Source organism: Oryx dammah, unplaced genomic scaffold, assembly GCF_014754425.2.
Source record: "Oryx dammah isolate SB20612 unplaced genomic scaffold, SCBI_Odam_1.1 HiC_scaffold_11077, whole genome shotgun sequence".
NCBI lineage: Eukaryota > Metazoa > Chordata > Mammalia > Artiodactyla > Bovidae > Oryx > Oryx dammah.
This window is the reverse complement of record NW_024080471.1, coordinates 6,705,639-6,733,511: the sequence shown is the minus strand read 5'-3', so window position 1 is coordinate 6,733,511 and position 27,873 is coordinate 6,705,639. Positions and strand designations below refer to the sequence as shown.

General features: G+C 45.4%; 1 protein-coding gene across 2 annotated transcripts in view; it reads right to left on the bottom strand.

The window, feature by feature from the left end:
* Nucleotides 1-1,922: 1,922 nt before the first annotated feature.
* LOC120860490 (nidogen-1) overlaps nt 1,923-27,873 on the bottom strand; it is a 98,686-nt gene continuing 72,735 nt past the window's right edge. For both annotated transcript variants that reach the window (XM_040236307.1, XM_040236308.1), the window contains exons 13-20: nt 22,396-22,614; nt 19,834-20,006; nt 14,051-14,177; nt 8,892-9,063; nt 7,635-7,792; nt 6,335-6,458; nt 4,960-5,072; nt 1,923-3,987 (exon numbers count right to left, since the gene is read on the bottom strand). In XM_040236307.1, coding sequence (XP_040092241.1) covers nt 3,866-3,987; nt 4,960-5,072; nt 6,335-6,458; nt 7,635-7,792; nt 8,892-9,063; nt 14,051-14,177; nt 19,834-20,006; nt 22,396-22,614 — 1,208 coding nt within the window. In that variant the 3' untranslated portion in view covers nt 1,923-3,865. The remainder of the gene's footprint in view (nt 3,988-4,959; nt 5,073-6,334; nt 6,459-7,634; nt 7,793-8,891; nt 9,064-14,050; nt 14,178-19,833; nt 20,007-22,395; nt 22,615-27,873) is intronic.

Here is a 27,873-nt window from a genome sequence, read left to right as displayed (position 1 = left end):
GAAATTCCTGCCTCTTCTTGAAAATAGTAGGAATAATCCTCCCACTTATTAGCTGGGAAATTGCCCCGCCCATGGAAAATAGTGCGTGCTCGCCTTTGAGATGGCCCATATTCTGTCAATGGAATGTGTAGCTCTTTAAATAAATCCACTTTTTTACCTATCACTGTGCCTCTTGCTGAATCCCTTCTGCCCTGAGGGATAAAGAATTTGAGCTTCATGGATGGGGAGGGAGGTAGGAGGGAGGTTTGGGATGGGGGACACATGTACACCCATGCCTGATTCATGTCAATGTATGGCAAAAACCACCACAATACTGTAAAATAATTAGCCTCCAATTAAAATAGATAAATAATTTTTTAGAAAAGATAGTGGGGTTGAGTCCCAGCCCGTGGGCTCAAGTCCCAAATCTGAGTTTTGGCTGGGTTCAAATCCCACCTGAGTTGTGTGGTTTCAGGAGTTTGGAGCAGAGAAAGGTTTATTGCAGGGCCAAGCAAGGAGAATGAATGGTTCATGCTCAACAACCCCAAACTGGTTTGGGGAGAGAAGTCGTTATAGGCCAAATGTGGGGTGAGGGGGCAGAGTGTGTGTCTTTCTCCTGATCACTTTGCTGTGAGGTGCCTTCTGCTCAGCCTGAAGTTACCATTCTCCACCTGGATGAGGGCTTTGGTTCCTGAAGAAGAACTCAAAGGTATTGTTGTGTATGAGAAATCAAATGTGTCCTACCGTATCAGTAACAAGTGTGTCCCAGTCATGGGGGATTGCAGCCCTCCAATGTGAGACGGTGAGCCCTCGGGGAACTCAGGAAGGGGTAGAAGACCTGCCATCCAGCAGCCATCAGATGACAGCCACTCCCTAAGGTGAGCCCCGAGGAAAGGAAGGAAGCTCAGGAAGTGAAAACATAGGACACTGGGCCCCGATAGCTGAGGTGCTCTGAAAGGTTCCAGTGAGCCCAGATTCTGGCATCTTCCCACACATAGAAAAGCGCTACATTCCTTAACTTGAGATACCTGGTTCACCTTGAAAGTGAAAGGAGTCGCTCAGTTGCGTCCCTACCCTTTGCCACCCCATGGACTGTAGTCTGCCAGTCCATGGAATCCTCCAGGCAAGAATACTGGAGTGGGTAGCCATTCCCTTCTCCAGATCTTCCTGACCCAGGGATTGAACCCGGGTCTCCCGCATTACGGGCAAGTAGTTTATCATCTGAGCCACCAGGGGAGCCCACTTTCTTTAATTAGCAATAATTTTTTTGGTGTTCAGACTACCTGTAAAAACTTATAACCTGGATCCTCCTCTCGCCTCCTCAGGGCAGTTTTCTTGGGGTACTTGAGGTGCTGCTTCCCAGGCTTGAAGTCTTAAAAATTTCCACCGAATAAAACATAACTCTCAACTTTTAGGTTGTGAATATTTTTTAAGTTGACATGTACTTCCCTTGAGGAGGAACCAGGATCCTGCTTTAATGGCTACACCAGTTTCTTGATTGATCCTCTTTTGTTTCTGCATTTTCTGCCTTCCCTGATTAGTAACTGTTTGAATCTGCTCTTTGGTACTCAGGAAGGTCTAGGAGGTTGAAGCCTTTACCCTGCAAACAAGAAACTGGGGACACAAAGGTTTTTGCGCCCAGGAGAATCTCACAGGTTTCTGCTCAGTTTCACATGAGTTTAGATTTGGGTGAACTCTGGGAGTTGGTGATGGACAGGGAGGCCTGGCGTGCTGCGGTTCATGGGGTCACAAACAGTTGGACACAACTAAGTGACTGAACTGTACTGAAGTTTGCAGACTCACTTGAGGAAAAAACCATCTCTTATAACACTAGGGGCTAAACAGGTTTTGCAGATTATTAAACGACTGTCTTTCCATTGTGAATCTGCCTCCTGAGATTAAGTATCTTCATTCAAACAAGATAAAAGAAGACTTTTTTTAACAAAAAAAAGTTTATTTTCTGCACTAAAATTTATACAGCTGTAAACTCAAGGAGTTATCCAATACTTGTACAAATCTGGGGAACAGTTAATAAGCACCTTCAATGGTTTCCACAGTTTAAGAATTTACTGTTTAAAAAATTTTTAGAATGAATCTAGCAAAATGAATAAAAGTTATAATCATTATACAAAAATCATGACAAAACATTTGATATAGAGGGTTGGATATGGAATGATAAATAGAAAAGGAAAGTTAAACTAATTTATGTGGTTTGGCTACATAAAAGACTCATGTGTTCCCCAAACCTTGTGATTCTTGGGGATATAGTTGCTTCTCAAAACAAACTCCAATTATTCAAGGAAAGGTTCTTTCATTTCAGGCTCCTATGTGCTGTAGAAAAGCAGTGTGTTAAGGGGGAGTTGAGGGTACTGAGGTTTGCAGATTAGAAGAGGGATATCTTCCTTAAGAAGAAAAACAGGGAAATTCTTCTATGTCCTTAAGTGTAGAAGTGTCCTCTGACAAAGAACATATCATATTTTCTTTGGCATTATTTAAGAGCTTTTCTTATTGTTATTGTTAAATCTTCTCCTTTATCCTTCCTCTTGGGTTTTCCATTTCTGCTCTTCATCAATCTCTTCGTGATACTTTTCACTGAGTCTTCTCACTTCCTTAACCCGATCTTCACTGACGCAAATTCCTTATCCTTAGCTTTCAATTCAAAATTTCCATTCTTTTAGGACTTTGGGAAGTAGTCACTGCCTCCCCCCTGCCAAATACCACTAGCTATATATGGTCAGGAGATGTTTTCTAAACAAGCTGTAGAAACATAAATGTGAAATGTGGTAATGGACCTTTTAATTATACCAATGAGGAACAAAGTGTCTGGAGGACTAATATAAATATTCAGATTGGCCTTCCTGGATTGTGTCTTTGGATGAGAATACAGTGAGCAAGGGCCATGGATGGAGGATGAACAAAAGAGCACAGAGCTCACGACTGGTTGTAGATTGGCTCTCATGGGTGGAGGGCAGAGATGAGGGACTGCAGGGGGTCCCCAGTCCCAGCCTGTATCTCAGATGGGTCTCCACGTGGAGGCTGGACACAGGTGCCAGCAGTGGGGCTGTGCTGCCCCAAGAACCAGATGCTAGGATCCAAGTGCTTTGGATAAAGAGGAATACTTTGGTAATCTTTGGTATAATTTAAGGCACATCAATAAAATCCCCATCCTCAAACATCTGACTCTGCACCTTGAATTTCTCTGGACACTCTTGATTTAAGCTTTTGACTACCAACAACTACTTCAGAAATGCCAATAACTTATCTGGGAGAGGCTGCTCAGTATCATCCACCAAATACCCATATATCTTTTGGACACGGTGAGTTTTGACTAAAAGGCAGGGCTTGCTCACATCCTGCCTTGGGCAGGATGCAAGTGATATAGAACTCAGGGGATAAATGCTAGGAGTATAAAGAGGGAAATCAGAGCACCAAGAAAAACTGTGGGAGAGGAAACTCCCTCCTTCGCTCACAGCCTCGATGTGTCCAGCAGCTGATGGAACAATGGGTGTCTCAAAGTGAGGCTGAGCTTGTAAGGCCACAAGGAAGGGGGGCAGCTCAGGCCCTGGGAAGCTCTGCTCACCATGGGGGTATGAAGGTTGGGGCCAGTTTCCAGCCCCAGGATGGGGCATATAATCCTCACTCAGGGCTGTATAAGCTAGTCTGAGGGTTAGGGTCAGGGAGATTTTGTGTAGGAGTAGAGGCTTTCCCATTCCAGAAGCTGGGGGCATGTGTTTTGGGGAACAGTGAGGGCAATGCTGTTGGGGCTCAGGCTGGGTTGGACCTGGGCCTGGTGGCCATTCAGCCACCAGGTCAGACAGTTTTCAGTCTGGACCCTTTCGAGAAGGGTGCTGCTGCGAAATACTTTGGAGAGCACACAAGGAGCTCTTCATTTCTGCTCGATACAGTCAACTCCCAGGGTGTTGTCAGGGCAACGGCAGGTCCTGCTTCCTGGGGTGGCCAAGCAGAGGTGCGTACAGCCACCATTGTTCACTGAGCAGTAGTTGTGACCTGGAAAAGGCAGAAGTAAGCTCAGCGGTTCAATCAGTTGAGAGAGTGACCTCCATACTAGCCCCCTGTTTGGTCTCTGGGAGGCCAAGCTTATGGGGGGGTCCTGGAGAACAAGAAAGCTGTATAGAAAATTTAACTCAGCTTATCTCCTGGCTGTTTCCTCATCAGTAAGGATTTGCCAAATGTGCAAAAACCTGGATTCCTGATCTGGGGGATATGCAGATTTACCAACAAAGCTATTAGCAGAGCTCAGGGAGGGTTTTCCAGCTCTGGTCATAACATGGAGCTGGAATTTTAAAGCAGAATGTGCTTTCTATGCAGCTTGGCCGCTTCACTAGGGGGCAAGAGGGAAGCCAGGAAGGAGGAAGCCATAGCATAGACCGCAGCCAGGCTGCCTAACTTACCCCCAAGTCTGCTGCCACGAATACTGGAAGGGATCATGTGACTCTGGGCAAGTGGCTCCAGTATCCTCATTTATAAAGTGGGCAAAATAATAACGCCTACATCATAGGGCTGCTACGAGGATTAAGTGAACCAGTGGATACAAAGCACGCAGTGACTTTTAATACATGGGACGTACCCAGCTCACAGGAAGTATCACATTCATGTTTGCAATTATTATTACTATCAATTATTGTTGTTGCTGTCTGGCCAAATGGATGAACTTTTAAAGCAGGAGAGACCCTAACACTGCTTTTCCTCCTTGGAGCCTGAAGACAGCATACTTTTAGACCCACTCCAAAAGTCAATACTTTTCCTCACCCTTATCCACTATCCACTTCATTCCCTACCATTTTCTATTGATTCATCTGGCTTACCTACTAATTAAAGAAGACCCTTGATGGAATGGACTAGGTCTCACCTGCCCTGTGATCAGGGCTACCAGAGGCCACATAGTGGGCGGCCAGAGGGTGGGCTCTGAGCCCCAGGGGCCAACCCAGCCCCTGACTACATAGAGCACAGGTGAGTTACCTTCAGGACACTGGGACAGGGCGGAAGTGATGCCATAGAGCCGGGTCTGCTTGTGGGGGTGGAAGGAATCCGTCTCTTTGGAAACAGCGAGATCTACAGCAACCACAGAATTCCTACAGTGTCAAAGGATGGCAAGTTAAAACACATCTAACGGCAGGGTTTCCCTGATGGTCCAGTGGATAAGACTTTTCACTTTCAATGCAGGGGGCATGGTTTGATCCCTGGTGAGTGAACTAAGATTCCCTCATGCTATGCGGCATGGCCAAACAAACAAAACCAAAAAATATACTAACAACAAAAAACACATCTAATGGCTTAAACTTTTCTCTACAGGGCAACCTCTTTTGTCGCTTGGAGGGTAAAGTGAACGTGTTAGTCTCTCAGTCCTGTCTGACTCTTTATGACCCCATGGGCTGTAACCTGCCAGGCTCCTCTGTCCACGGGATTCTCCAGGCAAGAACATTGGAGTGGGTAGCTATTCTCTTCTCCAGGGGATCTTCCTGACCCTGGGATTGAACCTGGGTCTCCTGCATTGCAGGTGGATTCTTTACCATCTGAGCACCAGGGAAGCCCTTGGGGGATAAATTGGAGGCCATAAACGGCTTCCCAGGTGGCTCAGACAGTCAAGAATCTGCCTGCCCATGCAGGAGACACAGGAGACGTGGGTTGGATCTCTGGGTTGGGAATACCCCCTGGAGGAGGAAATGGCAACCCACTCAAGTATTCTTGCCAGGGAAATCCCATGGACAGAGAAGCCTGGTGGGCTACAGTCTGTGGGGTGGCAAAGAATCAGACAAAATAGCATAGAAAGATGCAAAAAAAACCCCAAACAGATACATTGGCCTTACTTCCTAGCCATCCCTACCTCTTCCTGAAGCCTGCAATTCTCTGGCTTCTTAAAGAAAGGACAAAGGTCAGCTAGCTCCGCCCTCTGGCTCTAAATCCCAAGCTGGGAAGTCCACTTTCTATACTGAAGCTCCTGCCACAGTCGCTTGCTTGCTTTAAGCCTACTTTTCTGCAGGAAAGGTCAAGAAGGAGCTTTGGGAATACTGCAGTTTAAGAATTATAATAAAATAGTGGCATGGAGTAGGCATGGTCTCTCCTAGGGAGAGAAGGGACATGTGCAGGAAGTCCCCATTTGTGGACTTGAAGCTGCCCATCCAAGAGCATCCAGAAGATACACCGCACCCCCTGCTTCCCTAGGGTTACTGCCCTCTCCTTCCTTGCCCTCCTCTCTGACAATCAGAGGGCGAGGGAGAGGGGGCATCTCTGGAGGCGGGAAGGTCAAGCCAAGAGGCTGCTTGCAAAGGGTGTGGCCTCCAGAGAGGGCAGCAGGGCAGGTCCCCCAGCCCCCGCGCTGCAGCAGCTGACATACGTCTTCCAGTCTGTGTAGTACAGATTCTTCCCAAAGCTCGTAACGGCGAAAGGATACTGCAGCCCTTCAAGAACCTTGCGTCTGTTGGGCTGACCAGGGTTCAGGCACTCGGCCCGATGGGTGCCTGTGTGGGGTGAGAACAAATCGTGCATTGTTCACACAAGAAATGGCCCCTTTGTGTCCAAAACGAAAAGCAAGGAGGGCAAGTGTTACACGCTCAGATCCGAGAGAACACAAGATGTGCTCTTCTAAACTGGGAAGTTGTCTGTTCATCCTCCCACGCCCCTCTCATTGCTCAGTGCCACCTCCATCCAGTACCCATACCTGGTTCTGATGGAGAGAAGGGAGCCAGAGCAGAGGAAGAGCACCCCATTTCACCCATTTCTGGAGCAGCCAGGGGCTTAGTAAGAAGGATGCCATGTTCCAGCTTCTGTTCAAATCCGTCCTGCCTGAAGCCCCTCTAGACCTTCCCTCCGTGTTTTCAGAGCCCTTAGAATTGCTAAGCTGCTCCCACTGGGTGAGCAGCTATGCACAGCCGCGCATCAGTGGCTGCATTATGACTAACTTAAGGCTTGGGTTTCCACTTAACTGTGCCTGCTTTACTTCCTGCATCTACCGTGGTACCTGAGTGTCTAGAACCAAGGAGGAACTCAACAGAGACTTGATGGATGACTGACATTCTTCCCCAACTGCGCATCCTGCCCACATCAGGGGCACCTCAAATCTGCCCAGGCAGGACCACACATCAGGACTGCCTTACTTTATCTTCCTTGGCTTCAAGTCCTGCCTTAGCCCTGCTTAGGGACAAGCAGGAGCTACGAAAATGTAAGTCATGAATTGCTTAATAGGTACCAGGATGAGGATAGGCTCTGGGGGTCAGCAAACTTTTTCTTAAAGGGCCAGATAGTAACTATTTTAGGTTGTGTGAGCCAAGAGGTGAAATCAAGGACATTATACAAGAATTTGTATAAGCTTTTAAAATGTAACATTTGAAAATGTAAAAACCTTTTACAGCTCCCAGGTTATACCAAAACAGGTGGCCATACCATTTGGCCCCAGGCTATAGTTTGCTGACCCCTGACCTGGAAGATTGAGAATACTCCCTGGGCTACATCAAGCTGTGGGAAACAGTTTCCAAGCAAAGATATGCAGCTGATGTTTGTGCAGAAAAATAGCAGTTATCTTATGCCTTATTCCCCACAATAGCTACTCTCGATAGCACAGTGGATAACAATGATTATTTGGTAAAAAAACGAAGCCCTGTTCCGACCCAGGAGCGAGGCCTGGGGCTTTCCATCACCTGCATCCACCCAGCAGAGCTGAGACGAGTAGGCATCGAAGGTCAGCCCATTGGGCAAGCCCAGGTCATCCTGCACCAGGATCCTCCGGTTTGTGCCATCCATGTAGGAAGTTTCAATTTTGGGGTTATCTCTGTTCCAATCTGTCCAATAAAGATTCCTGGAGGAAAAGGATGTGAAAGGGCAAGAGAAATAATGAAGATGTATGAGGAAAAGTTCACTTAAAGACACTTAAAAAGAACCTGTGATAGGGGATTCCCTGGCGGTCCAGGGGTTAGAACTTTGCATTTCCACTGCAGGGGGCATGAGTTCAATACCTGGCCAGGGAATTAAGATCCTGCAGGTCATACAGTGCAACCAAGAAATTTAAAAATAAAATAAAAATTAATGGCTCTAAAGGATCTGGAGGAGCCAAGACACGTTGCCTTTGTAAAGATCCTTCTATTTGGTTTTCCCCTTGAATCATTCTGTTACTAACAACTTCACTTCCCTTAAATATAACTGACATATCTCAATGAAACTGTTTTTAAAAAATAGAGCGCCATAACTGACATAAACACATGGGGATTCTCATATGCTGTCAGCACTCAGGAAGGCAAAGCAGACGCAGAGGATGAAGCCCAGAAGCAACGCTGGCAGGATAAGTGGTCAAGGCACCTGAAATCAGAGAGGCGGCCAAATGGCCACAGAACTAGAGATGTGGTTTCATGCCAAAGCCTCAAGGAGACATGAGCCTAGGGTGTAAGACTCAGAGCCTGCAGTGAGGGAAAGAATGTGCTCACAAAACCCCGAGGGAGGGCCTCCAAGGCGTTCACGGGTTGGGCCCCCGGAAGGAGCCCCAGGGGGATAGTGATGCTACCTCGATATTCTTCTGGAGTTGATACAACTCAAATATGGTACTGAGTTCATGATTCCGGTGGATTATAATAAATGTTCTGGCTTCACCTCAGATATCTATAAGCCACCAACTGTGGACTCATTCATCCTAAACTCATTCATTTCAGGACAGCAATGCTGGAGTTACAGTCAAACTTTGAGAATATGCACAAGGGCAGATGCAAATTGAATAGACACACACACAGATTTACACAAAGATACCCTTTCACGGGGGCCTCCTTGGTGGCAAGGTCCTCTGGAGGAGGGCAACCCATCCCAGTATCCTTGCCTGGAGAATCCCAAGGACAGAGGAGCCTGGAGGGCTATAGTCCACAGGGTCACACAGAGTTGGACACGACTGAAGGGACTTAGCGTGCACGCACCCTCTCATGGAATCTGTTACGATGCCTCTGGGATTCACCAAGTCAGTCTCAAACAGCACCCGGCGCTGGGTCCCATCTAGCTTCGCAACTTCTATCCGATCCAGTTGAGAATCCGTCCAGAAGATGTTGCGCCCAAGGTGGTCAAGAGCAATGCCTTCGGGGCTTCCAAGATCTAGACGTAAACACCAAACATTATTGATTTTTTTTTAAACGAGTAAGATGAGGTTTTTCTGATTACTCAGCGCTATTTCATCTGGCATCGAACCCTTGCACTTTGAGAAAACCAATGGGAGTGTTAAATGCTTGTTAAGATAAATAACACTTTGGGACAAATGTTACAGTGCTACTCATTCCCTTGATGGATATCCATATTGGGAATGGATGGATGGGTACCATATGGGAACCCAACCCATACGGATGCTGAAGCTGTGGCCCTGACTTCCAGGAGCCCACAGCCAATCACAACTCAGGCTGAGTTCCAGGCTCTGTGGAGCATGGAGCAGGAACGCTGGACTTAGCCTGGGGAGACCGAGGAACACTTCCTGGGGGAGGCAATACCTCATAAGGCTGGCTACTGCAGGAACAACAGGACTTTCTCAGGCAGGGATCCCGGTCAAAGCTTTCCAAGCAGGGAGACCAGCACACTGGTATAAAGGAAGAACGGGTATGGCTTGAAGTATACGATGTCATTCTGTGTGGCTGGAGACCCCGAGGGTGGAGAGTGGCCAGAGATAAAGTTAGGATGCATGTGTTAACAAGCTTAGAGCTTATCTCTTATGTAAAGGGGAGGCACAGGAAGATCTAAAGATGGAGAATGGGACAGACTTATCTTATTCACCAACGGGGGAAAATAGGTCATTGCCGAGAATATATGCAAGAAATCACAGCTGTTATTACTTTCATACAAGTGTTAAGAGTACAAAGAACGGGTATCAGTGATGGCAAATAACACCCCAGAAGTCTTTACTAGGCTCTAAGTAACTGATTTTCAAGCCAGGGGTTGCCACAGTATAAGCTGACTGCAATGGGAGCCTTTAGCACCCACCAAACCTAATCAGGAGTTCAAGATTGCAATGGTTTCCTGACTATAAATACAACCAAATTAAAAGCTAAAACCCTACCAGGGTTTTACTGGGGTCACCTTGGACTCTTTCCCCTCAGCTGATTATGGAGTTGAAGGTCATTTAGTACGGCTGGAAGTGGAAACAGGAAGGGGAAGAGCCAAGGATGGAGCTACCCTGCCCCAGGGACTTGGTATAAAACCATCCCTGCAGCACTGTGTTCTTTCATCAATAGCGAAGCAGTCCCAACCCTCAGTCCCCTCCGTATCAGCTTTCACTAAACTCTACGATGATCATGACTCTGAATGATGGAGATATCTAAGCTCCCCTGAAGGACTCCCACCAGAGAAAGCTTATTAAGACTTAGAAACAATCGTTTCTAATTCTAAACAAGGTCTTTATTACTCCAACTCAAAGCAAAGATTTATAAAGTACAACAAACTGGTTCCAAATTGGGAAAGGAGAACATCAAGGATGTATATTGTCACCCTGTTTATTTAAATTATATGCAGAGTACACCATGCAAAATGCCAGGCTGGATGAAGCACAAGCTGGAATCAAGACTGCCAGGAGAAATAGCAATAACCTCAGATATGCAGATGACACCACCCTTATGGCAGAAAGCAAAGAAGAACTAAAGAGCCTCTTAATGAAAGAAGAGAGTGAAAATGCTGGTTTAAAACTCAGTATTCAGAAAACGAAGATCATGGCATCTGGTCCCATCACTTCATGGCAAATAGATGGGGAAACAATGGAAACAGTGACAGACTTTATTTTGCGGGGCTCCAAAATCCCTGCAGATGGGGATTGCAGCCATGAAATTAAAAGACGCTTGCTCCTTGGAGGAAAAGCTATGACCAACCTAGACAGCATACTAAAAAGCAGAGACATTACTTTGCCAACAAAGCTCCGACTAGTCAAAGCTATGGTTTTTCCAGTAGTCATGCATGGATGTGAGAGTTGGACTATAAAGAAACCTGAGTGCCAAAGAACTGATGCTTTTGAACTGTGGTGTTGGAGAAGACTTTTGAGAGTCCTTTGGACAGGAAGCAGATCCAACTGGTCCATCCTAAAGGAAATCAGTCCTGAATATTCATTCATTGGAAGTACTGATGCTGAAGCTGAAGCTCCAATACTTTGACCACCTGATGCAAAGAACTGACTCATCTGAAAGACCTTGAAGTTAGGAAAAATTGAAGGCGGGAGGAGAAGGGGATGACAGAGGATGGGATGGTTGGATGGCATCACTGACTCAATGGAAGTGAGTTTGGGTAAGCTCCGGAAGTTGGTGATGGACAGGGAAGCCTGGTGTGCTGCAGTCCATGGGGTCACAAAGAGTCGGACACGACTGAGCGACTGAACCGACTGAAAATATTTCCCACATCCTTGGAGGCAGAGACAGTGAGACTGACCTCCAAAGACCCCTTCAGACCTTCAGACAAAATCAGAAGAAATCATTCTAGGGTATATTTAGAACGAGAACATCCTGTCTGAGAGGCATGGGCTATTCAGACATGGTGGGACCAGGGAAGGCTGTTTAATGAGAGTATCTTTACAAGTTCCCGGAAGGAACTCCTTGCCAATTGTCTTTTAAGGAACAGCCTGGTCTTGACGTCAAACCCAAGAGCAACCAGAACTCCTCCCCCAACCAGAAAAATACTTCTTTATAGGCTAAGGAGCCAAAGGAAAGGCCTGGAAAACCTCATCCTTTCCTGTGAGTCAGGGCAAGATGGGAAAATTGCAAGGCAATATATTCCACACTGATTGTATCAAAAGGAAACAGATGATGATACTTATTAAAGATATCTGGCTAGGACTTTAACTCAAGGAAAAACAGAGAAGCCCGGGATTCAGACATTATGAAATTAGGAAGAAAAAGGAAAGATACCCACTGCCATTTTCACTCACTAGGAAAATACCATGATGAAAACCTAAGTGGAAGCTTCTTTCTCTTTTTGGAAATTAAAAAGACAATGTATTCCTAGTGATCTTTCTTCTACAAAGATCCACATTCTGATTTAATTCTGTGTTTTCACAGTGGGCTTTTGTCTGGAATGTTTCTTACTGGTCTTAAAGCTTTCTTGGATCATTATCAGTTCCAAAAACAACAGGAAATAGCAAACGATGACCTACTCCCCACTTCCTATGGCTTTTGAAGTCAAATTACTGATAATAAAAACATTTTCAACAGCATTAAGATGCAAAAAGGCATCTTCAAACTTGTATTCATTAAAAACTTCATTCCATTCATTAAAGCAAGCCATGAAAACTAGCAGACATTATTTAAATAGCACGTTGGCTCCCAGAAAAGTATTTGAGGTTTGTGTCCATAGTCAACCTGTTTAACTCAACCTCAGCTTAATTCCTGCTATATTATCTCTTATGAAGGAGCCAAGGAAGGAAAAATATATCCCAGGGGCTGTTCCACAGGCACAAGGCCCCTTCTGACACTATCAAAAGTTGTAGGGAGACATTAAATTAGAAAAGCTACACTTAGCCCCTGAAAGAAAAGCTATGACAAACCTAGATAGAGTATTAAAAAACAGAGACATCACTTTGCTGACAAAGGTTTGTCTAGTCAAGGCTTTGCTTTTTCCAGGAGTCATGTTCAGATGTGACAGCTGGACCATAAAGAGGGCTGAGTGCCAAAGAACTGATACTTTTGAATGGTGGTGCTGGAGAGGACTCTTAAGAGTCCTTTGGACTGCAAGGAGATCAAACCAGCCAATCCTAAAGGAAATCAACCTGAATATTCATTGGAAGGACTGATGCTGAAGCTGAAGCTCCAAAACTTTAGCCTCTTGATGCTAAAAGTGGACTCATTGGAAAAGACCCTGATGCTGGGAAAGACTGAAGGCAGGAGGAGAAGGAGATGACAGAGGATGAGATGGTTGGATGGCATCACTGACTCAATGGATGTGAGTTTGAGCAAACTCCAGGGAGGCCTGGCGTGCTGCAGTCCATGGGGTTGCAAAGAGTCAGACACAACTTGGCAACTGAACAATAACACTCAGCCCCAAGCATCAGTAAAAAGAAATACCAAAGAGACTCAAATATTTTAAAGATGTATCTTTGCTTTTTCCCCCAAGCCAAGAAGTCCTTAAAGATGCACCTTTGAGTGTTTTGCAGAGAAAACAAGATGATTTTACATAGCACATATCATTGGCATGGCAATGTCTTTTGATTGAAAATTTCTGCAAGGCAGCTGGTTAAGTCACAGACTGAGCAATGTGCAATATTTGACCTTTTCAGTAGAGGAGAATTTTTACAGGTCCTTGGACTTTTTGTCATAATGGACTTGAATCTTGATAAAACATATCCATTTAAAATAGTCTTGACTTGTTGAATGTAGGCATTAAAATAATAGAGTCCTTGGCTTAAATTGGCACCTGTAAATTAAGGAATTGAGGTTAAATGTTGAGGGGTAGGCTGTGCCAAAGCGTCATGTGGTTTACCATTACTGATGCAACAAAAACAGAAATGTCTGTGAAAGTTCAGCCTAATTTGCTGTACTCCTCTGGCAATCTGAGCAAAGTCCAGTGAGGGTGAGATGGAATAGAGGAGACCCACCCCACCATGAGGTTACAGGTTGAAGTGATAACCCTTCAAATTGAAAACTGTCTTGGGAATAGACTCACCTCTCAGGGACAGTATTTGCCAATATGCTTGTGACCCTCCCGTCTTTATGATTTTTCTGTTTATTGCCTAATGGACCACCCCAAGGGGCAGACAGTCTGAGAATCAACTCGAGGCTCAGCAGCCAGAGGGAGATGCATATATCCAAACTGGATGGTTAAGTTTAGCTTTTATTATTCCTTAAAACTGGCTACATAAGCTTTCAGAGACAGGCATGGACACGTACCCTGTTTTAATTTTATTTCAGCAACACATCCCAGCTAAGATGTTCATGACTTAGTGATGAGTCCTTGGAGGACTATTCAAAGAAGGCTAGAAAGGGTGATGTTTGGGCCCAAGAACCCAACCCATCTCCAATCACCATATCCTGGAAGCAACCATACACCGCATGACTCTGCTCTCTCCCCCAAGAGCCACGTGGGCTACTAAAAGCAAAACCAAGAATGATGCTTGCTTGCCCACCTTGTCGAATGATGGTGGTTGGCTCTCCGCCATGCAGACTGGCTCTCCCGATGGAAGGTTGACTGATGTCGGTCCAGTATATCATCTTGTCCACACAGTCGAAGGCCAGTCCAATGATGACTTTATCCTGGAAGTGTAGACCAGTGGTGAGAGTGGTCCATCGACTCACGCCTCATGATAGTAGGAATCTTTCATGTGCTTACAGGCATTTGGACACCTTTCAAAATGAAGTGTCTTCAAGTCTTTTGTTCATTTTTAAAATTAAATTATTGAGTGGCAGGAGCTCTTTATAAACTTCAGATAAAAATCTGTTGTCATATGTGTGTAAGTATGTACATGTGTGGGGCTTCCCAGGTGGCGCTAGTGGTAAAGACCCATCTGCCAATGTAGGAGGCATAAGAGACGTGGGTCTGATCCCTGGGTCAGGAAGATGCCCTGGAGGAGGGCATGGCCACCTGCTTCAGTTTCTCTCAGCAAATAGCACTTTTTCATTTTCTTAAATGATGTTTTTTGGGAGCAAAAGTTTTAAATTTTTGTAAAGTCCAATTTATTATTCTTTTATGGATAATGCTTTTTGTATATTATCTAAGAAACCTTTGACAAACTGAAGATCATAAAAAAGAAATAAAACACATAAATATTGGAAAGGAAGAAGTAAAATTATTCTATTTTAAGACAATATGATTATTTATGTAGAAACTCCTGGGGAATCTATACTAATATTTAAATTAATAATTGAATCTAGCAAGGTTGCAGAATCCAAATCAACCTAAAACTGTATTTCCACATACCAGCAAGAAGTAGCATTTTAAGATAATAATGTTTATAATAGCAAGAAAACCAAAATATTTTAGGCTGAATACTATAAAACATTGTATAGCAAAATTAAAGAAGATGCAAATAAATGAAGAGATGCTAGTTTAACGGATCATGAGATTTAACACTACTAAGATATCAATTCTCCCTAATTAAGAATTAAAGATCCAATGCTATCCATATCAAAATCCCAGAAGGCTTTTCTTTCTTTCCTTTTTTTAAAGTAGAAACTTACAAGTTCACTCTAAAATATATATGGAAACATAAGTAAAGCCCCTGGACACCACAGAAGTGGAAGACCAGGAAGATGTTTTAGGAGAGAACCAGTTATCAGCAAATACTTCCCCTTTAGAGGTCAGGTCATAAAGGACACAGCGATCCTTACCTTACACCATATACAAAAATAAGCTCAAATGAATCAGAAACCCAAATGTGACAATTAAAACTATAAATTTCTTAGAAGAAAACATGGTTGAAAGCCTCATAGTGTTTGATTTGGCACTAATTTCTTGGCTATGACATCAAAAGCAAAAAATAGGTAAATTGGATCTTATCAAAATGGAAAACTTTTATTCAGTAAAAGATACAGTCAACAAAGTGAAAAGGTAACCAACTCATGGAAGGTGAGGAAATATTTGCAAATCATGTATCTGACGAGGGGTTGATAAAATATATGAAAAACTCCTACAGCTCAGTAACAACAACAAAATAACCCAACCACAAAATGGGCAAAGGATATGAATAAATATTTTTCCAAAGAAGATATATAAGTGGCCCTTAAGCACATGAAAAGATGCTAACAAAGGTCCATCTAGTCAAAGTTATGGTTTTTTTCAGCAGTCATGTATGGATGTGAGAGTTGGACTATAAAGAAAGCTGAGCACCAAAGAATTGATGCTTTTGAACTGTGGTGTTGGAGGAGACTCTTGAGAGTCCCTTGGACTGCAAGGAGATCCAACCAGTCCATCCTAAAGGAAATAGGTCCTGAATACTCATTGGAAGGACTGATGTTGAAGCTGAAACTCCAATACTTTGGCCATCTGATACAAAGAAGTGACTCATTGGAAAAGACCCTGATGCTGGGAAAGATTGAAGGCGGGAGGAGAAAGGGATGACAGAGAATGAGATGGTTAGATGGCATCACTGACTCAATGGACATGAGTTTGAGTAAGCTCTGGGAGTTGGTGATGGACAGGGAGGCCTGGCGTCTGCAGTCCATGGGGTTGCAAAGAGTTGGACAGGGCTGAGCGACTGAACTAAAATGAACTGAACATCTGTCTCATTCACATTCCTTGTGAATGTGAAGTGAACGTCACTCAGTCGTGTTCAACTCTTTGTGACCGCATGGATTATATGGTCCATGGAATTCTCCAGGCCGGAATCCTGGAGTGGGTAGCCTTTCCCTTCTCCAGGGGATCTTCCCAACCCAGGGATTGAACCCAGGTCTCCCACATTGCAGGAGGATTCTTTACCAGCTGAGCTACAAGGGAAGCTCAATAATACTCGAGTGGGTAGCCTATCCTTTCTCCAGGGGATCTTCCCGACCCAGGAATTGAACTGGGGTCTCCTGCATTGCAGATGGATTCTTTACCAACTAGAGAAATACAAATCAAAATCACAAAATACCACTTCACATATATTAGTATGGCTACAATGAAAAAAAAAAAAAAAAACAGAAAATAATAAGTGTTAGCAAAGTAGCAGGGAAATCTGGAATTTTTGTGCTCTGGTGGTAGGAATGCAAAATGGTGCAGTTGCTAAGGAAAATAGTATGGCAGTTCCTCAAAAAATTAAAAATAGAATTACCATGTAATTCCATGTCTGGTTTATTTTCAAAAGAAGTGAAAGTAAGGACTTGAACAGATGTTTGTAAACCCATGTTTATAGAAACATTATTCACAATAGTCAAAAAGTAGAAGCAGCCCAAGTTCTCCACTGATGAATAGATAAACAAAATATGAAATATCCATATGATGGAATATTACTCGGTCATAAAAAGGAAGGAAATTCTGACACATGTCACAATATGGATGAAATCTGAAGATACTATGCTAAGTGAAGTTAGCCAGTTACAAGAGAGCAAGCACTGCATGATTCCACTTAGAGGAGTTTCCCTAGAACAGGCTAATTCATAGAGATAGAAAGAATGAAGTTGCAGAAGACTGGAGGAGGAGGAGTGAGTCATTAGTGAAGGGATCCAGAGTTTCAGTTTGGGACAACGGATGGTGATAACGGTGGTATTTAATGCCATTGAACGGAGGCATTAGGTACAGTTAAACTAAAATACCTAGATGGTAAAAACAGATAGCTAGATAGATGTATCCATAAATGGATAAATGACAGATAGATAGATAATAGATAGGAAAGACACAGTGAATATTGTTTCAGCACCTTCCCCTCCACAGATCACATCTCAGCTTCCTGCTTCTCACAGCCTCATTTGACATTTAAGCCTCCCCCCGGGTGTTGGGGGAATGGCTTTCCCGACTCCTACTACCTGGGAGTGTGTGCTGGTGGATACAAGAAAAGAACTATGATTGCCCCTTGAAGGATCTGTGCTTCAGTGAGGCAACAGGACATCATAAAGATCACTTAGGCATTCCTTCAGTAAATACTTCTCAAGTGCCAAACACTGTTTGGGGTCTGGAAACACCATTGTGAAACAAATACCTCCATGAAACAGATGGACAATTTCTGGTCTTGGTGTGCTTATATTCTTTTAATTGGGGTATAGTTGCTTTACAATGCTGTGTTAGTTTCTGCTGCACAACAAAGTGAATCAGCCGTATGTATACAGCTATCTCCTCTCTCTTGGACCTCCCCGCTACCCATCCCCTCTAGGTCATCACAGCACTGAGCTGAGCTCGCTGTGCAAGACAGCAGGTTCCCATTAGCTCTCTGTTTTACACATGGGAGCGCACATGTCAATCCCAATCTCCCAGATCATCTTACCTGCCATCCCCCCACCCCCACCCCATCCACTCATCCGTTCCCCATGTCTGTGTCTATTCCTGTGTTGCAAATAGGTTCATCTGTACCATTTTTCTAGATTCCACACACATGCTTTAGTTTATGATACTTGTTTTTCTCTGATTTATTTCACTCTATATGACAGACATTAGGTCCATCCATTCTTGGTGGGAAGAGATACATGAGATAAAGGACATGTAACCTGATATACAATGTACTGAGTAGTGCTGAGTGTTTGCTAAAAGACAGAGAAGGGTGACTGGAGGCTGCAGTCTGAACAGGGCAGCCAGGACAGGCTTCTCCCAGAGGTGACGTGCAGCAGAAATTTGTGGAAGGTACATGTGGCCGTGTCTATGTACACGGCAACCGTGCAATGTGCACGTGAGCCGTGCAAGGGTCTAGAGTGAGAAAACTGTAGCAGGGGACAGCAAATGCAAATGCCCTGAGGTGCAAGCGTGTGTGGTGAGCTGAGGATCAGCTAGAAGGCCAGAGGGCTGCAGCCAGTGAGTGAGGGGGCAGGGGTAGGAAATGGGGTTGGGACAGGTAGCCAAAGGCCATGAAAATAACTGATTTTTTTTTTTTTCCCCCTCTGGGTGAAAGGGGAATCCATCAGAGGGCTTTGTGCTGGGGAAGAACAATCAAGGCTGCTTTGCAAGAGGCTTTTAAAAAGCATTTTTTTTTTTTTTTTTTTACCATGGATGGACCTAAAGATCTCTAGTAAGTTAGTAAGCCAGAAAGAGAAAGACAAATACCATACGACATCACTCACATGTGGAATCTAAAATATGACACAAGTGAGCTTATCTATGAAACAGAAACACACCCAGACAGAGAGCAGACTTGTGGTCGCCAGGGCAGTGGCGTGTGAAGGGGCAGGAACGGGAGTTTGGGATTAGCAGATGCAAACTATTGTGTAGAGAATGGATAAACAACAAGGTCCTACTGTATAGCATAGGGAACTACATTCAATATCCTGTGAAAAACCATAATGGAAAAGAGTGTGAAAAAGCATGTATATATGTGTGTGTGTATATAACTGAGTCACTTTGCTGTACAGCAGAAATTAACACAACATTGTAAATCAACTATACTTCAATAAAATAAAATTTTAAAAAAGAAGCATTTTTATTTTGCAGACTTTTTTTGACCTTGGTCAAAAAGAAGAGTGGGTGTGGCCGTGCGTGGCATCTGTGATGTGGAGATTGATGCAGGAAGAGAAAATAGGGCAGGCAGCGGAGACAGAGGAGTGGGGAAGGAAGATGAGAAGAAAGCAACATTTCTATCCAGAATTTTCAAGAAGGCTCTGCAACCAGCACTGAGGGGTGATGAGGATTTCTGCTGGACTTCCATTTCCAAGGCCCGATGGACCACTCGCTGCTACTTCTCCCCTCCTTAGAGGACCCTGATGGCCCACCAGTGTCCTGGCACCCCTGAAGTCCACAATCGGAAGCCTCCACCAGGTCTTAAGTTTGGTTTCCTGGCAGAAGGTCAGGATCCCAGATAAAACAACAGCTTCTCAGAAGTGTCCGACCTCTAACAGACAAAAATTCCCTAGCTCACAAAACACATCCTTGAAGCTTTGAAAAGCTCTGGTTACTGCCTCCTCTGCCTCCTGCCAGACATGAGGATCTTGAGTTGAGTGGCTTCCAAAAGATGAGTCATTTTGTGAATTTAGCAGGGATGGTGAGATCAAACCTGACAGACGCTCGCAGACAAGATATAGTAAGCGCGGGTGATGCCCCGACTAGGGGTCAGATTCCAAAGTGGTCTCTAGCAGGCATTCCGTTTCTGTTCCCACCCTTGAATCTCCTGGGGGGAGGGGAGGGGACTTAGGAATAAAGTGGTCTTATTTAGAGATGGACACCCAGGGTTACACAGAATGAAGAGGCCCTGGGTCCAGGGATCTAGCGCCAGTCCCTGGTCTGACCACACCCTGCTTGTTGCTCCAGGTCATGGAAGCAGAAACTGTCATTGAAGTGCCATCAGCCAACACTCACCGGGGCGTGAAGCAGTGTCTTGGCTTCCGACTTGGTCATGGTGCTTCCCTCCAGGGGAAGGCGCTCTATCTTCCCTGTCTGGGCGAAGAGTAGATGGGTCCCGGGAGGCGGGGGGATCACAGCGGTAAGGACCGGGGGTCCAAAGTGAACTGGAGGAGCCACCGTACTCAGACCTGGGTGGCAGGAGATGGCATTGAGCAAGGCCCGTATGCAGCAGGAATGCACAAACACACGTGTGCCGGCACATGCACAGACTCACACACATGCACCCACACACCCTGGTCACGTCACCTTCTCAGCACCACAAACTGCACAACCACATGTGCCTATTAATGTCTGAGAGCACAAGGAGCAGAAAGACCACAGCCAATCAAAGGGCATTTGTGATGAAGATGACACAGGGCTTGAGTGTAACATTAAACGTCAAGTGGAAAAAATGGCTCAGCCTCCCCCTTAATGGAACTAACCTGGCTGTGGGTGCCCTGCTCTGGATGCTGGGCATCCAGGCTGTAGCGGCAATCCAAAACAAAGAAACAGCAAAACCCCCGAAATCCTGGCCACAGGGAACTTGCACCCCCATGGGAAGCTGGTGAGTATTTTCATGCCCAGTGGACTTGAAAGTCTAGGCAAGTCCATCAAGAGTGGACTTGCCCCGCTCACCCCATCCCATGGGGGCAGGAGGGTCTCAGGCCCCACAAGCAGGAACACAGTCCTTCGGGACTTTCCAGGACAAAACGAGAGGGGAGGCTCATCCTCCCTTAGAGGCAGCCTTGCCTCCTACCTGCTGACCTGCATGTCCAGCAAAGCTCTGGCTCACCTGATGGGAGAACCTCCCAGGAGGGGACATGCACCCTGGCTGATGGTAAGGAACACACAGTGCGTGTCGGGGAACCTGGGTCCCCGACCTGGTCTGGCCACTCACCACGTGGACACATTATGGACCTCCGCAGTGAGAGGGCAGAACCAGCTCATGGCCAAGCTCATTTTCAGTTCTTTTCTCCGGTCCATCTTGCCTGTTATACCCACTCAGTGACATAAACCAATCTGGTGGATCTCTTTAAATCTCTAGAATTTATCCCTCCAAACACACTGCCTGCAGGGCAACCCTCACCATTTCTCACCTGGATTAACTGTAAATACTGCAGCAGCCCCTGCCTCTCCATGGCCATGGTCTCATTCCTTCCTCTCAGCTCTTCTAAAACTGAAACCTGGTCACATCAGCACCTGCTCAAAACCCTTCCTGGGCTCCCCGCCCTGCTCTCAGGATCAAGGCAGATCCCTGCGCAGAGCCTCTGATGTCTTCACTTCCACTCTGCTCCCCCGGCATGGGACACAAACTCCTGATGGCTTCCTTCCTGCCCCTCAACCTGCTCCTGCTACCTGGAGCACAGATCTCCTCAACGCCACTTCCCCAGTGCAGGTGACTCTGGTCCTGTCAAAACCTTGGGTCAGGCGGTATTGCCTGCAAAGCCTTCCCTGGCCAACCCACGACACCCCCAAGTCAGGGACACTGTGGTCCTTAGTCTGCCTCTCTCTCAGGGTTCCTTTCCCTACCCTGCCTCTGTTTCCCTCCACCAGGTTCTAGGGCCCACACTGGGGCCTTTCCCTCTGTAGATGCCCGCAAGACCATGGGGGATACACCAGGTTAATGCTGGCTGGGTGGGATAATGAAGTTTGTGAGTGATCCCTTCTTAGCAGCCTCTTAGCAGCTCTGGGAAACTATCTGGTAGGGGATCAACTTATTATTGGCTATCTGGTGAATGGAGATGTCAAGAATGATTATATTCGATTTTGGTAATTTGTGACAATTAGCATTTTCTCCATCTGGGACTGAATTTTAGAGCCAAGAAGCATCCTAGAGATTATTTTGCTCAAGTGAGATGTTGAAGCCAAGGACGCCAAGACTCAGGCAAGTGTCTGTCCAGTGCCACACAGCCTGGCCCCAGTCCCAACTTGGCGCCTTCCTACCAGCACGACTGTCTCAGAGCCAGCTGGCAGAAACCTTTGTGGCTGTTGGTTCCTGGCATCATTACAAATGGACCAAGTACCTAAAGGTCCAGGCACAACCTTGCAGGAGGCTGGTGTGACATAAGAGTTCCATGCCTGAGTAACAGGATGCTGAGGAGGGGCTCTGGTTGGTCTCTCCCATTCCTGCTACACCCCAGCACAGAGCCACTGAAAGGCCAGGCTGCCCAGCGCAGGGTTTACCCAGAGGAGCCCCAAGCACACACACACACACTTTCTGCTATCAACTGCAATCTTATCCAGCAGGCCCTGCCCATCATTTGCACAAGACAGGTTTGCACCAAAAAGGAAAAGAAAAGGGTGAGAGGAGGGAGAGGGTAAGTGGGGAGAGAGAGGGTGAAGAGGGGTGTGAGTTATGGGGAGATGGAAAAGGGGGCTGCAGAGGGGAAAGAGGAAGGGAGGGGACAGGCTTCAAGTCAGTAGAGCAGGTCAGGATTCAGGGCAGGCAGAAAGCGCCAACTGTGCCCCAGGCAAGGGTCCCCAGCAATGCTCGCGGATGCCTGGACATCCCATCTCCAGCGTGGCTCTCCGACTTACATGGTGGCCTCATCCCAGACCCAGTCCTGGTCCCCTCCACCTCTTGGCCGTCACGGTCCACACACCAGCAGTAGCCAGTGCTGCTGTGGCACTGGGTGGGCATGTAGTGTCCCTGCTCATCACATTCGGGGACGAACAGCCCAGGGGGCTGGGGCCGCGGGGAGTCCGCCGTCCCAACGATGCGCTCCCGCTCCAGCTGGCACCGGGTTTTCTCCACTCCTGTTAGAGAGAGGGGCAAAAAGAGGGTCGTCAGTTCAAGCCCCCACACCCAGCTCGGAACCTGGGGAGCTGCCTGGTCATTGCCCCGTTTTGTATTATTAATTAAAAAAATTTGTTTGTTCACCTTTATGGAAGGATGTTGACTTACAGTATTCTATTAGTTTCAGGTACATGACAAAGATTCAAAATTTTTATAGATTTATACTCCTTTTAAACTTATTATAAAATACTGATTTTATTCTCTATGTTGTTGCTATTGTCGTTCAGTCGCTCAGTTGTGTCTGACTCTTTGCGACACCATGGACTGTAGCCGGACAGGGTCCTCTGTCCATGGGGTTTCCCAGGCAAGAATACTGGAGTGGGTTGCCATTTCCTCCTCCAGGGGATCTTCCTGACCCAGGGATCAAACTTGAGTATCCTTCTTGGCAGGCAGATTCTTTACCACTGAGCCACCTCGAAAGCCCTATATTCCCTATGTTGTGCAATATATCCTTAGAGCTTATTTTAAAATTTTTTTTTAATTTTTACTTTATATTGGAGTATAGTTGATTTACCATGTTGTGTTAGTTTCAGGCATACAGCTAAGTGATTCCGTTATACATATACATATGTGCATTCTTTTTCAGATCCTTTTCCCATATAAGTTATCACAGTGTATTGAGTGGAGTTCCTTGTGCTCTACGGTAGGACCTTGTTGAGTATCTTATATATAGAAGTGTCTTTATGTTAATCCCAGATGTTATATTAATTAAAAATTTTAAACATCATTATTAACTAGTGGACTTAACGGTCAAGAAGAGCACGCCTACATTTTCTTTTCCTTTCTAGGCCATTTTTTTTCAGTTTTGAAAAACGGAGGCAAAATGGACATAATATATAATCAACCATTTTACGTTGAACAATTCAGGGGTATTTAGTGCAGTCACAATGCTGAGTGACCCCCACCTCCCCCTAGTAGTAGCAACACATTTTCCTTAACCCAAAAGGAAATCCCAGACCTATTAAATAGTTGTCTCCACTTCCTCCTTCCTCCCAGCCCCTGGCAACCACAAGTCTGCTTCTGTCTCTATGGATTTACCTATTTTGGTTCGTTCTCATAAATGGAATCTTACAATATGTGACCTTTTGTGTCTGGCGGCTTTCACTCAGCAGGCTGTTTTCAAGGTTCATCCACATTGTGGTCATGTAACAGTACTTAGTTCTTTATTCATAGCTGAATAATATTCTACTGCCTCTCTACACCACATTTTGTTTACTATTCATCGCTTTATGGACAGCACAGACATTTGTTTTAAGAAACTTTAAATTTTTCTTAAATGTGTTCTTTTTGTCATCACCAGCTTCTTGATTACCCACACTGAGTCCAAGTCAAAGATATGGGTGACCATAGGGCACATTTACCAGCGTATGTGTGTTTCCTTTTAATTATGGGCTAGTGTTTGGCATGAAATATGGCCTTTCAACTATGCAACTCGTATCCCGAGGCTGGGAAATACCATTCCATCTGTGTGGAATTGCTGATGAGATGCTATATTCTATAGTAAACAATTCTCAAGTATGCACCACCCCCATCACTTCACGGCATAGAAGGGGAAAAAGTGGAAGCAGTGATAGATTTTATTTTGGGGAGCTCCAAAATCACTGTGGATGGTGACTGCAGCCATGAAATTAAAAGATGCTTGCTCCTTGGAAGGAAAGCTATGACAAACCCAGAGAGCATATTAAAAAGCAGAGACATCACTTTGCCAATAAAGATCCATATAGTCAAAGCTATAGTTTTTCCAGTAGTCATGTAAGAATATCAGAGTTGGACCATAAAGAAGGCTGAGTGCCAAAGAATTGATGATTTTGAACTGTGGTGTTGGAGAAGACTCTTGAGAATACCCTGGACAGCAAGGAGATCAAACCAGCCAATCCTAAAGGAAATCAACCTGAATATTCATTGGAAGGACTGATGTTGAAGCTGAAGCTCCAAAACTTTAGCCCCTTGATGCTAAAAGCAGACTCACTGGAAAAGACCCTGATGCTGGGAAAGACTGAAGGCAAAAGGAGAAGGGGGCACCAGAGAATGAGATGGCTGGATGGCATCACTGACTCAGTGGACATGAATTTTAGCAAACTCCAGGAGACAGTGAAGGACAGAGGAGCCTGGTGTGCTGCAGTACATGGGGTCACAAAGAGTCAGACACGACTAAGCAACTGAACAACTACAACAAAAGCCGCTTCCGCACTGACTAGAGCTTAGCCACGACAGCATCAGACAGATGCAGACAGGCCAGCATCGCCATGGCCTGTGCACGTCCTCCATACAGAGGTGCCCAGACACAGCTGAGGGCCACACTTCGGCCAAACTGGACCACGTCAGCTGCCCTTCTTTGGCAGGCCTTTCCATTCCCTCATTCTTCTATTCATTCATTTATCGTGTGACTCCCCCTCCTCCTCCTCGGTGAATCCTTTCAGAATCAGCTCAGCCATCTGCTCCCTCCAGGGAGGCTTCTCAGGCCCTCCAAGAGTTCCCAGGATGCTCTGGATTCTCGTCACTCTGATGCTGAGACTCAGAGGCTGTTCCCTGTCTGTCTCCCTGAGCAGATTTTAGGCTCTTGAGAAGACAGTGAGTGACTGCATCCCCTTAGCCTTGACTTGGGAAGCACTTCCTGAGCTGGAGTAAGGATGCACATGGGACTAACTCCCAGGTCCTGCCCTCAAGGAGCTCATAGTCTGGAGGGAAGGGAACAAGCAAACACAGAGCGACAATCTAGTGAGTCATTGCTTGACAGGAGAGCCTGTGACACAAAAGATACACATAAGACATCCTTTCCTTTTTTTTTCTTGGCTGCACCACATGGCTTGCAGAATCTTAGTTCCCCAACCAGGGATCAAACCCGAGTCCTTGGCAGTGAGACTATGGAGTCCTAGCCATTGGACCATCAGGGAATTCCCGAAATATCCTCTCTGTAGGGCATGGAGAGCAAAGGTGTGGTGGAGTCCTTTTTTATTTTAATCTTTATTGGAAGACTGTGGCTATACAATCCAGGGCAGGGCTCTACTGACTTTTTCTGCTAAGGATCAGAGAGTAAATATTTGGGTTTTGTGGGGCATATGATCTCTGTCACAGTTCAATTCTATGGATGTGGCATAAAAGCATCCAAGTTTAATACATAAATGAATGTGTGTTTCAGTAAAACTTTATTAACAGACACAAATGGTGGGCCACATTTGGCCTGTGGGGGATGTAGCTTTCAACCCTGGCTCTAGGACATTGCTAGTTACATTAGGGAGAAACCTCATATAAATACTCATGTATTAATATATTACCGTGTTAATATTATATATATAGTAATAATAGAACAGATAATAATATATTACATATTTCATAGAATTTTACATCTGAAAAATGTTTTTGTTCCTCAGTTCCACCACTTCTGCTCTTGTCAGCAATGCTGGTCAACCAGTGATGTCAGGACTAATCCCCTGGTATTATACGAGACAAGAGTGGAATGTGTTGAGACAATGTGCACGGCTGGAATTTTAAGTCCTGCACTCCAGTGTTCATCTGTGACAGTATCTTCACCAGGCCTTCGCAGCGGCATTCGGTGTGTGCTGCCAGTGAATGTTTCAAGTGCCTTTGCAGTGCCAGTTCTCACGTCAGCCTGCTGGATGTGGCTGCCCCCTTGATTAGAAGCAGTAAGCCTGCCAGAAAACTGTGTGTTGAGCCTGGTGAGGGGCAACTGGGTCTGCTCTTTTGTCCCAGAGGCTAATAGAGAAACCAAAAACAGCATAGTGAGCTATATTCAATATTCTGTGATAAACCAGAATGGTAAAGAATATTAAAAAAAAAAAAAAGAATGTCCATATGTGTGTAACTGTGCCACCTCACTGTAGCAGAGATTAGCACAACACTGTAAATCAAGAATTTTTGTTCATTCACTCAGTTGTGTCCAGCTCTTTGTGACCCCATGGACTGCAGCACACCAGGCTTCCCTGTCCTTCAGTATACCTCAGCTAAAAAAAGAAAAACAAACAAAAAGTATTTGATGTAGGAAGAGCCAGACAAAGATACAAAATAAGCCATCCGGTTGATAATAAAAATGTTGGTCTTGCTCACTCTTAGGTGTAGGGCTTGCTTATGTCCCCAGTATCTTACATTTGTACAGGGTTTTAGTTTCTGTACCAGCTGTCTCTGTTCACACAGGGTTCACTTAATTCTCACTATAATCCTGTGCAACAGGCAACTATGGCTTTTACGTCAAATGAGAGAATTGAAGTTTGGACTGGCTCCCCCAGGCCACAGCACTAGCAAATGCTTTAGCTCAAGCTAGAATCCAGGTCTCTGGATCCCCAGCCCAACCCTGGGCCCTCTGCACACACATGCTCAGTGCCCAGGACGGCCTGCCCGTGGTCTCTCTCTCTCTCTCTCTCTCACACACACACACACACACACACACACTAGCTTAACACACTCACTGGAATTATCTGTGGCCCACAGACTTATTTCCTTCCGTCAACATCTATATTTGGTGTTGCCTTTCCAACCAGAAAACACGCCTGGTGTTCTGTATACTGTCAACAAAACTGAACTTTTAAGGGAATGGGGTACCTCTCTTTTCTGTGGCTGACAGGACTGTGTGAGCCAATATACGAAATCTCCAGTGATCTAGAATTTCCAGTGGAGCTGTGAAGCGCTATATCTTGAACTTACGTAACAGTTGGGGGAGACCTCAACAGTTGGGGGAGAACTTCAAGTGTGTTTATGGAGGCTGTGCTTTATGATATCACTGTGTTCCTGGGAATGGCTTCTCAGCCTGGCCCACAGCGGCCCCTCCAGGCCCACGTGGGGAGGGTCCCACTATGGGTGAGGTAGGGGTGGGATGGTAAAGACACATATCCCGTCCTGGCTGCTGGTTGATAAAATGACAACTGAGGCAAGATTCTCCTTAGTCTTTACTCATCTACTCTCTTTACTTATCTTTATTCTTTCCTCTCTTTACTCATCTATTTGCTTGAGGATATACTAATCCAGGGAACAGTAGGGAGTCTGGGGTGACTTTTCTCAAACTGAGGACAAAGAGAACGACAGGACGTCCTTCAATAGATGAAGGATAAGAAAGGGATGGCAGAGGGAACTACAGATAGAAAAACAAGCTATACTCCTAAATCCTTGACCCACAGAAACTGTAAGGTAATATACATTTACTATTTTAAGGTGCTAACTCTAGGGGATAATTTGTTTCAGAGAAATAGATAACTAATATGGCAGTC